General features: G+C 40.6%; 1 protein-coding gene across 4 annotated transcripts in view; it reads right to left on the bottom strand.

Annotated features, from left to right (window-relative positions):
• Positions 1-12,683, bottom strand: part of SNAP47 (synaptosome associated protein 47) — a 55,304-nt gene that overhangs the window by 24,282 nt on the left and 18,339 nt on the right. For all 4 annotated transcript variants that reach the window (XR_009264846.1, XM_058740413.1, XM_058740431.1 and 1 more), the window contains one exon: positions 2,150-2,640. Coding sequence is in view for 3 of the 4 variants with exons in the window: in XM_058740413.1 (XP_058596396.1) it covers positions 2,150-2,640 (491 nt within the window). In the remaining variant the exon portion in view is untranslated. The remainder of the gene's footprint in view (positions 1-2,149; positions 2,641-12,683) is intronic.

Genomic DNA, 12,683 nt, shown 5'->3' with positions numbered 1-12,683 from the left:
GACTTCAGCCGCAGCAATTTCTTACTTGACACATCTCCAAAGGCAACGGAATTAAAAGCAAAAATGAACTATTGGGACCACATCCAGATAAATAGCTTCTGCACTGCAAAGGAAACAATCAACAAAATTAAAAGGCAACCTACGGAATGGGAAAAGATAGTTGCAAATCACATATCAGACAAAGGGCTAGTATCCAAAATCTATAAAGAACTCACCAAACTCCACACCTGCAAAACAAATAATCCAGTGAAGAAACGGGCAGAAGACATGAATAGACACTTTTCCAAAAAAGCCATCAAGATGACCAACAGACACATGAAAAAATGCTCAATGTCACTTCTCATCAGGGAAATACAAATCAAAACCACACTGAGATACCACCTCACGCCAGTCAGAGTGGCTAAAATGAACAAATCAGGAGTTATCGATGCTGGAGGGGATGTGGAGAAACGGGAACCCTCTTGCACTGTTGGTGGGAATATAAACTGGTGCAGCCACTCTGGAAAACAGTATGGAGGTTCCTCAAAAAATTAAAAATACTGATGAGTAATGGATAAAGAAATTGTGGTTTATATACACAATGGAGTACTACGTGGCAATGAGAAAGAATGAAATATGGCCCTTTGTAGCAACATGGATGGAACTGGAGAGTGTTATGCTAAGTGAAATAAGCCACACAGACAAAGACAGATACCATATGGTTTCACTCTTATGTGGATCCTGAGAAACTTAACAGAAACCCATGGGGGAGGGGAAGAAAAAAAAAAAGAGGTTAGAGTGGAAGACAGCCAAAGCATAAGAGACTCTTAAAAACTGAGAACAAACTGAGGGTTGATGGGGGGTGGGAGGGAGGGGAGGGTGGGTGATGGGTATTGAGGAGGGCACCTTTTGGGATGAGCACTGGGTGTTGTATGGAAACCAATTTGACAATAAACTTCACATACTGAAAAAAAAAATTAAAAATAGATCTACCCAATGATCCAGCGATAGCACTGCTAGGAATTTACCCAAGGGATACAGGAGTGCTGATGCATAGGGGCACTGGTACCCCAATGTTTATAGCAGCATTTTCAACAGCCAAATTATGGAAAGAGCCTAAATGTCCATCAACTGATGAATCCATAAAGAAATTGTGGTATATACACAATGGAATACTACTTGGCAATGAGGAAGAATGAAATATGGCCTTTTGTAGCAATGTGAATGGAACTGGAGAGTGTTATGCTAAGTGAAATAAGTCATAGAGAAAAAGACTGATACCATATGTTTTCACTCTTATGTGGATCCTGAGAAACTTAACAGAAGACCATGGGGAAGGGGAAGGAAAAAAAAAAAGTTAGAGAGGGAGGGAGCCAAACCATAAGAGACTCTTAAAAACTGAGAATAAACTAAGGGTTGATGGGAGTGGGAGGGTGGGGAAAGTGGGTGATGGGCATTGAGGAGGGCTCCTGTTGGGATGAGCACTGGGTGTTGTATAGAAACCAATTTGACAATAAATTTCATATTGAAAAAAAAAAAAGAGAAAGAAAATAAATAAATGTAAAAAAATTTTTTAAAAAGAAAAAAAAGACTAAAGACGTGACCGAGATGTTACTGACACCCATCAGGAAGGTGAGCCTGAGGAGTCCGGTGGTCCCAGGCTGTCCAAAGGCATACATCCAGCCCCACGCTCTCCATGGAGACACGCGGGAGGACTCCATGGGCCCTTGCCAAGGCCTACAAACCCACAAAATGTATCTGCATGGTTGTCCAGGATTCTGATTCCCAGACACATTCCTGGAATGGGCCCAGGTCGGGGGTGCAGAGCCGGCATGCTAGTGTCAATTAAGTCCCACAGAGGAAAGAGGTGAAAACACCTACCCTGGAGCCCTCCTCTGTTCTGGATAGAAAGCAGACTCTGGAGAAACCTGCCTGGCTCCCATTTGAGTGTGTGGTATACCTGAGTCTGGGACTTGCCCACTTCGAGGTGGCAGGAACTAAGGAAAGAGGCCCGAAGTTGTTCTCACCTGCTAACAAATGCACAGTTGCTGGTGCCTGGAAACCAGCAGCTGCTCCAAGCGATGCCTCAAATTATGGATGTGCCACAGGCATGCTGCATTTGACCATGATTCTGGAGACTTGTGCAGGGCCTGCACCAGCAGTCACTCACCTGTGTGCCACATGGAGCAGCCCTTCTCTGCTGGGGAGGAGGTTTTGGTGCTGCTGGGTGTCAGGGCGTCTCCTAACACCTCCATCTTTTTGCTGAACTGCACCTCCAAAACGGGGATGGCCTCTGGCATCCTGGCAGATATCAAGTGATAGGCTATGTCAGGCTTCCCAATAAACCGCTGGCGGATGCTGATCTCATAGGGTGTGTGAACCTTAATGTCATCCACGTCTTCTCTTTCGAACCTGTGCATGAGCGCAGAACTCGAATCATGGATTTCCAGTCCAGACACTAGGACGGTGAGACTCCCTGGTTTGACATGGGATGCTGTTCTCTGGGAGACAACAGCAGGAATTCTGACCACTACCCCTTCCTTCCCAAGAGCTTTGGGACTAGCCGTTGAAGCGTCTCCCTTAAGCTTTGTTTCTGATGGCATTTTCCAAAGCTTGGAGCTAAAGGGCCACCAGGAAGGTGACTCCAGCTCTGTCAGCAACCTAAAAGACCAAACAAAACACAGAACAGTCAACGGGGTTTCAGTGCGTTTTCTTGAAGACTGCTTTAGCCTTCACACAGCACTTAGCCATTTTACAGGGCTACATTTTACCCAAGCACTCCATGAAGCAGAAGAGCAGGAATTACTACCCCGTGCTTTAGAAAAGAAAACCGAGGCCAAGAGCATATCTCTTCTGTCTACAGACACAAAGCTATCAGTAATAAGCCCACAATAGAAACACATGTCTTTTGGGGTGCCTGGGTGGCTCAGTCAGCTAAGTGTCTGACTCCTGATTTTGGTTCAGATCATGATCTCACAGTTTGTGAGTTTGAGCCCCAGTCAAGCTCAGTGTTGACGGCGCAGAGTCTGCTTGGGATTCTCTCTCTCCCTCTCTCTGATTCACCCCTGCTGGCACTCTCTGTCTCTCTCTACAAATAAATAAATAAACTTAAAAACAATTTTTTTAAATAAAAATAAAAAGGAAAAGAAACACACGTCTTCTGAAAAATGTTGCTCTTTTCACATTTGACCCTGGGTGATTCTGACTCCAAATAAATCCTGATCTGAATCTATAGAGAGCCATCGGATGGAAATTTCTGCAGTAATCTGTCTGTCCAATATGGTAATAGGCACATGTGGTTACTGGGCATCTACAGTGTGGCTCCTAATGCAGGACTGAATTTTAAACTTAATTACATAGTGCCTACCATATCAGATGGTACAGCTGTAAAATAACCACTAATAACACCACAAGATCTATCTTGTGATGAAAAAAAAAATAGAAGCAGGAAAGGAAAAGCAAAGGAACAAAGATCAAATGGAAAAAATAGAAAATAATCAAGGTGGCAGACTTAAATATAGTCATATTAGTAATTATATTAAATGTAAATAGACCAAATCCTCTAATTTAAAGGCAGATTGTCAGCCTGGATTCAAAAACAAAAACAAAACAAAAACAAAAACAAAAACAAGACACAGCTATATCTTGTTTACAAGAGACTGTGAAATATAAGGGCACAGACACGTCAAAAGCAAAGGTATTGGTAAAAAGATGCATCGTGCCAGTAGTAAACCTTAAGACAAGGATGTTACCAAGGATAAAGACAGACAATGCATAATAATCCATCAACAATCCACCAATCCAACAAAAAGACTGAATACTAAACAAGTATATCTGACAAAATTTCAAAATTCATTAAGCAAAAACTGACAAAACTAAAAGAAGAAATAGACAACCACAGTTGTAGGTTTTAACAAATTTATCTCCATAAAATAGCAAGAAGACAAAAACAATTAGTAAGAATATAAACACTATTTAAACAACTCAACTTGATTGATATTTATGGAACCAACATCTATCTGCTGAATACACTCTTTAAAGTGTATTCAGAACATTAAAAAAATGTAACACATCTCAATAAATTTCAAGTATTGAAATCATACAGAACATATCTTCTGTCCTCAAACAAATGACATTTGAAATTAATGACAAAAGGCTAATAGAAAATCCTCAAATATCTGGAAATTAAATACGATTCTAAATAAAGGGAATCAAAAAAATCTGAAGTGAGTGAAACAAACCAATATGCAAAAAATGGCAGGGTGCAAGTGGAACAGTCATGAGGAAAATTTATAGCTTTCAGTGGATGTTGGAAAACTTCTTAGAAGGATTTAAAATCAGCAATTTAAGCTTCTGTCTCAAAAAGTTATAAATTGAACCCAAAGTAAGTAGAATAAAGGAAAAGCAGAAATCAATGAAATTGAAAACAGAAAAAAAGAAAATATTAAAAAAGCCAAAAGTTGGTTCTTTGAAATAATTAAAAAAAAAAAAAAAGAAAACCCTTACAAAAAATGATCCAAAATAAAACAAAGAAAATGCATATCACCAACATCAGGAGTGATGGAGGCATCACCATAGAGCCTTTAGCCCTGGAAAGGCTCCTAGGGGATACCATACCCAACTTCACACCAATAAATTGGACTTTTATGAAACAGACAAAACACTCAAAACCCACAACCTTCCAAAACTGAAGCAAGAAGTAGTTCAAGAGTATGAATAGCCATAACGAAGTAGCAGAAAGAGAAATTGAGAAAAAAAGAATCTCATTTACAGATGTACCAAAAATAATAAAATACCTTAGGAATAAATTTAACCAAAGAGGTGGAAGACTTGTACTCTGAAAACTATTAAGACATTGATGAAAGAAATTAAAGATGACACAAAGAAATGGAAATATATACCATGCTCACGGACTGGAAGAATTAATTATTGTTAAAACATCCATACTACCCAAAGCAATTTACAAATTTAATACAATCTCTATCAAAACACCAAGAGCATTTTTCACAGAATTAGAACAAATAATGCTAAAATTTGTATGGAACAACAAAAGACCTCAAATAGCCAAAGTGATCTAGAGAAATAAGACCCAAGCTGGAGTTATCACAATCCCAGATTTCAGGATATACTACAAAGTGACAGTGATCACAACAGTATGGTATTGGCACTAAAACAGACACACAAATCAGAGGAACAGAATAGAGAGCCCAGAAATATACCCACACTTATAGGTCAATTAATCTACGATGAAGGACACAAGAATATGCAATGGGGAAAAGACAGTATCTTCAACAAATGGTGCTGGGAAAATTGGACAGCCTCATGCAAAAGAATAAAATAGGACCCTTTCTTACACTTTACACAAAAATAAGCTCAAAATGGATTAATGGATTAGATGTGAGACATGAATGCATAAAACTCCTGAAAGAAAACACACACAGTAATCACCTAGACATTGGCTTTAGTAACATATTTGTGGATATGTCTCTTTAAGCAACGGAAACAAAAGTGAAAAACAAACTGTTTCATTTTTTATTTTCATAAAATAAAAAGCTTCTGCACACCAAAGGAAATCACTGATAATACAAACAGATAACCTACTGAATGGAAAAAAGATATTTGCAAATAATACATCTGATAAGCAATTAATATCTAAAATACATAAAGAACTTATACAACTCATCACCAAAACAAACTAACAAACAACCCAATTAAAAAATGGGCAGAGGATCTGATTAGGCACTTCCCCAAAGAAGACATCCAGATGGCTAACAGACACATAAGCATAAGAAGATGTTCAACATCACTCATCATAAGGGAAATACAAATCAAAACTACAATGAGATACCACCTCACACCTGTCAGAATGGCTAAAATTAACTCAGGAAACAACAGATGTTGGTGAGGATGCAGAGAAAGGGGAACCCTTTTGTACTGTTGGCTGGAAGTGCAAACTGGTGCAGCCACTCTAGAAAACAGTATGGAGGTGTGTCAAAAATTAAAAATAGAATTACCATATGACCCAATAATTTCACTACTGGGTATTTACCCAAAGCAAATGAAAACACAAGTGGTAAAGATATATGCACCCCTATGTTTACTGAGGCATTATTTACAATGGCCAAACTATGAAAGTAACCCAAGGGTCTACCCATAGAAGAATGGATAATGAAAACGTGATACACACACACACACACACACACACACACACACACAGAGGAATATCACTCAGCCACAAAAAAGAATGAAATCTTGCCATTTGCAATAACATGGATGGACCTCAAGAGTATTATGCTAAATAAAATAAGACAGAGAAAGACAAACACTACATGATTTCACTTATATGCAGAATCTAAAAAACTCAACAAATAAACAGAAAAAGAAAAGGCAGAAACAGACCCATAAATACATAGAACTGATGGTTGCCAGAGGGTAGGGGGGTTGGGTAGAGGAGCAGAATGGGTGAAGGGGAGTGGGGGATAGAGGCTTCCAGTTAAGGAACGAATAAATCATAGGGGTAAATTAAGATACAGCACAAGGAGTATGATCAACGATACTATAATAGTGTTGGACACTGGTAGTGAGCACAGCATCATGTATCAACTTATCCGATATGCTATCCACTGAAAATTAATGTAACCTTGTGTACCAACTATACTTCAATTTAAAAAGGGGGGGGGGCGTGGACATCCACCCTTACCTGCTGCACTAGGGTCCTTCCCCAAGCATGGGATTACGGTACAGGAGGCCACATGAAGAGCCAGTAGCAACAACGGAAACCTTACGGGTGCAGGGGGGTGCACCTCTAGGGGGGTGGTAACAACACCTCCCTAATTCTCCCAGTTAGGGCACTGTTAAGCCCTTAGTTTATCCCAAAATTCACATGGAAACACAAAAGACCCAGAATAGACAAAAACAATCCTGAAAAAGAAACAAGTTGGTGGACTCTTGCTGAGTGCAAACTTACTACATGGTCATAACAATGATGATGGTGTGGTACTGGTGAAAGGTTACAGCGTGGATTAATGAGATGGAACTCAGAGTCCAGAAACAAACCTTTATCCTTATGGTCAACTGGTTTTCGACAAGGATGACAAGACAATTCAGTGGGGAAACATCCATCTTTCAACAAATATTGCTGAGATCACTGAATAGCGTCATACCAAAAGAAAGAAAGAAAGAAAGAAAGAAAGAAAGAAAGAAAGAAAGAAAGAAAGAAAGAAAGAAAAGAAAAGAAAAGAAAAGAAAAAAGAAATTTGATTCATTTCTCACATCATTCACAAAAATGAACCCCAAGTGGTTCAGGGACCTAAACAGAAGAGCTAAAACTATGACTCTTGGAACAAAGCAAAAGAATAAACCTCTGTGACTCTGGATTAGGCAATGAACTGGATATGACACCAAAGGCAAGTGACAAAAACAAAACAAAACAAAACAAAAAAACAAAAAAAACCAGGTACATTGGTCTTCATCAAACTTAAAATCCTTTGGCCTTGTGTCCAGCCAGGTCTGGGCCCCATTTGTGCGCAAGGCACAAGCAATCAGGACTGCGTTTCATGGTGCCCCGAGGGTGAGGGGAGGGAGCAGCAGAGGAGGAGAATGAGGACCTGGGAGGGTCTTCTGTCTTCCGAGGTGTGCTCCCCTTGAGTTGGCTGGGCAGTATCTGAAGGAGCAAAACTGCAAAGCTCTGAAATGCTCATGTTGTGAATGTGAAAGACCAGTGTTGGCTTCGGAGGAAGAAAAGGGTATAGATGCTATTATGTTGAAACCAAAATAAAAACAGCTAATGATTTTCTCTGGTAACTTAAACCAGAGAAGCCAAAATAGGAAAAAGACTTTTTGCTCATCTGTTGGGTTGGACTAGTTTTTCCCTCCATGAACACTGGAGAGAAAATGGACAAGTTCTGTTTTTGAAAATGTACAAAGTAAATGATTCTCTTGCTCTAAGTTATTTCAAGAAGAAAGAATGAATTGAACAGTTATGAGCTGGGAGCATAATAGTATGTTTTGAGAGTTGTTCTAAAGCACAAAAAGTGGGGCATCTGGCTGGCTTAGTAGGTAGAGCATGCAACTCTTGATCTTGGGGTTGTGAGTTCAAACCCCAGGTTGGGCACAGAGATTACTTACAAATAATTCTAAAGCACAAAAAGTAGAAATATTATTTTCAAACTTGACTCTTTAAGGAAACGACACAATCTGTACATCCTCTATGAATAGTATGAAGACCACTGATGGCACTTAAAATTGATAACATGCAGGGGCGCCTGGGTGGCTCAGTTGGTTGGGCGGCCGACTTCGGCTCAGGTCATGATCTCGCGGTCCGTGAGTTCAAGCCCCGCGTCGGGCTCTGTGCTGACAGCCCAGAGCCTGGAGCCTGTTTCAGATTCTGTGTCTCCCTCTCTCTGACCCTCCCCCATTCATGCTCTGTCTCTCTCTGTCTCAAAAATAAAATAAATGTTAAAAAAAAATTTTTTTTAAAAAATTGATAACATGCAGTCTGGGGAGAAAATGTCTATTGGGAAAGTTTAGGATAAAACTTTCTTTTGCTCAGTCTGTCCTTTTAGTTCTAAAATAAATTGTGCTTGATTCATTGGAGAAAAAAAATTAAAATCCTCTGTGATTCAAAACCACCTTCAAGAAAGACAATCCACAGAAAGAGAGAAAATATTTTCAAATCATTTATCTGATAAAGGGATTTCTACCCAGAATATATAAAACTCCTACAAAGTCCATAATAAAAAGACAACCACATAAAAAATGGTCAAAGAATTTAAAAATAAAATAGACCTATGGGAAAAAAGCATATGAAAAGATGCTTATTATCATTAGGAAAATGATTGTGTAATGAGACGTCACTTCACACCCACTATGATAGTTATAAAGCAGACAATAACAAGTGTTAGTGATGTTGTGGAGAAACTGGAGCCCCCATACATTATTGGTGGGGAGGTGAAACATGGCACAGCCACTTTGGAAAACAATTGGTCAAGTTCTCAAAATGTTAAAGAGAGACCCAGCAATTTCCTACCCAAGGGAAATGAAAACAAATGTTCATGCAAACACTTGTACACAAATGTCTATAGCAGCACTATTCATAATGGCCACAAAACAGAAACAACAAAATGTCCATCAAAATTGGTCAATGGACAAACAAGATGTGATAGATCATATAACAGAGTATTGGTCAGAAATACAAACTAATGGGGTGCCTGGCCGGCTTAGTCAGTAGACTCTTGATCTCAGGGTTGTGAGTCCAAGCCCATTTAAAGTAGGTATGGAGCCAGAAAGAAGGATGGAAGGAAGGAAGGAAAGAAAAGAAAAGAAAAGAGAAAAGGAGAACAGAAATATAAAGTAACAAAGTACTGATCTATCCTACAATGGAGATGAATCTCAAAAACATGACACGGTGCAAGAAGCCAGGCATATGTTAACTCTCTAAAAAGACAAGTCTACACAGAAAGACTAGATCAGTGGTGACCTGGGCAGGGCAAGAACAGAGTGACTGCCAAAGGGCTTGAGGTGACTTTTGGGAGGGATAGAAATGTCCTAAAATTTGGACTACAGTCTTGTCTGTACAACTCTGTAAGTTTACTAAAAATCATTGAATTGTTTACATACAGTGAGTAAATTTTATGGTATGTAATTTAAAAGCCTGTTCTAAAAAATCTACATATCAGAGACACATCAGAATAAAACAGTCAGAATATCTAGGATAGGGAGGAAAAAATGTAGGCACAATCCTACACAACTTAGCAATCATGTACACTAGGAACACAATGGGAAATGTCCTCAAAGTGCTGAGCTACACTTGGCTCAACTGTGAAGAGCCAAACTGTCATTCCAGAGTGCCATTTTCCAACCTCTGAACAGAGGCAATACCAGTTACTCACAGATGCCAATGAAAACACAACCAGACCAATTACCTCAGCAAGTAGCTTCTACCAAACTCCTGAAATCAAAACTGGGTTACCAACTTGTCTTCATTTCATTTAAAGAGAGACATGGAATGCCAAAAAGTAGGAAGTGCATAACACAGAATTTTAATATTTTGTTTTCTAGAAGTTCTATGCTGCTTTTGACTGCATAGAGGTTTCAGCCACGATAAGCCCAAGTGGCTTCCCAGCCAGAGGGAATTCAAAGAGACAAGACCCAATTCCTAAGAACATCTTTGTCGGTTCACTAGCTGAACAGAGACGCAATGAAAGAGAAACTTCAATGACCACATATAACAAGAGAGACACACTTTGCAAAAATAGTTGGGAAAAGATTCCAATTCCAGTCACAACCCTCAACAAGCAAAGACCACTAATCCCCAAGGAGTAGAATTAGGTTTCCAGAGTGTATCAGTCAGTTCGGGTTACTGTAACAAATACCACAAACTGCAGGGCTTGAACAACAGACATTTATTTCTCAGTTATGGAGGCTAGGAAGTTCAAGATTAGGGTGCCAACAGATTTGGTTTTGGGGAAGAGCTCTCTCCCTGGCTTGGAGACAGCTACCTTCTTGTTGTGTCTTCGCACAGCAGAGAGAGAGAGGAGAGAGAGGAAGAGGAAGAGGGAGAGGGGGAGAGACAGAGAGAGAGAGGAAGGGGGGAGAGAGGAGAAGAAGAAGAAGAAGAAGAAGAAGAAGAAGAAGAAGAAGAAGAAGAAGAAGAAGAAGAAGAAGAAGAGGAGGAGGAAGAGGAGGAAGAGGAGGAGGAGGAGGAAGAGGAGGAGGAGGAGGAAGAAGAGAGAGACAGAGAGAGAGATTTAGCCTCTTCCTCTTATCCCATCATGGGGGCTCTACTCTCATGACCTCATCTAAACCTAATCACCTCCCAAAGGCCCTGCCTCCTAACACTATCACACTGGGGTGGGGGTTGGGGGTGGTGGTGACCTCAGGGACTTCAGGTGAATTTCAGGGACACAAACATTTAGTCCATAACAGATTTACCACAACAGAATGTGCACTTCTCAAGAAAAAATGATAAAACATACAAAGAAAGAAGAAAGTATGGCTGATTCATAAGGCCCATATTCATCTCTGAGGAAGTCCTAATATTTTATCAAAGATGTTACACCAAAATCTTAAATATGTTCAATGAGCTAAAGGAAACTATGGACAAATAACTGAAAGAAATAAGAAAAAAAATGTCTGAACAAAACAAGAATATTAGTAAAAAGAAATTATGAGAAGGAAACAAATTCTAGAGCTGAAAAGTGCAATCACTGAAATGAAAAACTTGCCGGAGGGATTCAACAGCAGATTTGACAGGGGAGAACAGAGAATGGGTGAATTTGAAAGTAATACCTTTGAAATTACCCAGTCTGAGGAGCAGAAAGGAAGGAAAATAAAGGAAGAAAAATGATCAGAGCCCAAAGGACACCATCAAACATATCCATAAACGTATTATGGGAATCCCAGATGGACAAGAGAGAGAAAGGGACAGAAAATGAATTTGAGGAAACATTGGTTGAAAACTTCCCAAATCTGATGAAAGACATGAATGTACACATTCAAGAAGCTCAACAAACTCCAAGGGGGATAAACTTAAAAAGAGCCACATCAAGATACATTATAGTCAAACTGTTGAAACCCAAAGAGAAAAACAGAATTTTGAAATGAGGAGCCACGTTCAAAGGATTCACAGTAAGAGATGGTCCAACATAATCAGCCAGCCACCAAGTAGCAGGCTGAACACCCTGGAGACTAGAGGCATATTGGAGACTTGGTGTTGGTGGCTGTGGTCAGGCTGGCCTTGGTGAGCTGAAGTCTGTGCTGCTGGACCCAATCATAGCTTCCATCCCTGTCACCATGGCCACTTTGTTCATGGGCTCAGTGGGTAACTTCAGGAGGTGCTGGGGAAACAGACCAACGGGTATCTAGGGCACAGGTCATCCTACCCACTGGATTATTACAATCCTCCTCTGCTGAAGACACCCTTCAGTGAGCATTCACGTGAGGCACATCTTTGCCTTTTTTCCCAACCAGAGAAGTCTATCCCACACTGCCCTGGATCTCCTGGTCATGAAGTTTCCAGTTCTGTTTCTTGTTTCTTCCAGTCCTGAACATCAGCCAAACCACTGGCTGCAGCCAATCAGCATGCAACTGAGCATCTGGCCATTCCTCCTTCCAAGAACCCTGTTGAGCAGAGTGCCACACACTGGTCACCAATCTCAGGGGAGGACTCAAACACTTTTGCCCACAGCATCCTGGTATCGGAGTTACCATGGAGCACAACACAGTCCAGCACTGGACAGAGCAATGCCATACTCAGCTTTCCTAGTGCAGAGAAGAGCAGAACAGAACCAGCTCTGGTAGTGGCCGCTGGTCCCCTGGCAGCCGATGCAGGACAACAGGCTTATGCACATCCTTTGAATGCTGTAGTTCAAGGACTGCCCCCTCTCCGTGGACTCTGATATATGAACTCTGACAGCTGGCAGAGTGCTTCAGTAGAACAAATGAGTACCAGTTGAGCTTATAACAGGGAAAGCTATTTTCCTACTAGGTGATAAGCCTGGCATAGGCTGTATGCTCCAGCCCTCAGATCCATTCTAAGAGGGCTGACAGTGGGTCAGAAGACTGCACGAGACTGCCTTCCCAACATGGTGAACCTCCAGGTGCATGGCTTGAAGTTCTGCCACTGGAAGGATCTCCCTCCACCTCTGTCCATTTCTGGGTGATGCCTGCACATGGTACAGAACCATCTGTAAGTGTAAACCAGG

Source organism: Neofelis nebulosa, chromosome 1, assembly GCF_028018385.1.
Source record: "Neofelis nebulosa isolate mNeoNeb1 chromosome 1, mNeoNeb1.pri, whole genome shotgun sequence".
NCBI classification, from domain to species: domain Eukaryota; kingdom Metazoa; phylum Chordata; class Mammalia; order Carnivora; family Felidae; genus Neofelis; species Neofelis nebulosa.
The sequence above is the reverse complement of the archived record's forward strand: the minus strand, read 5'-3'. Positions and strand labels throughout refer to the sequence as shown.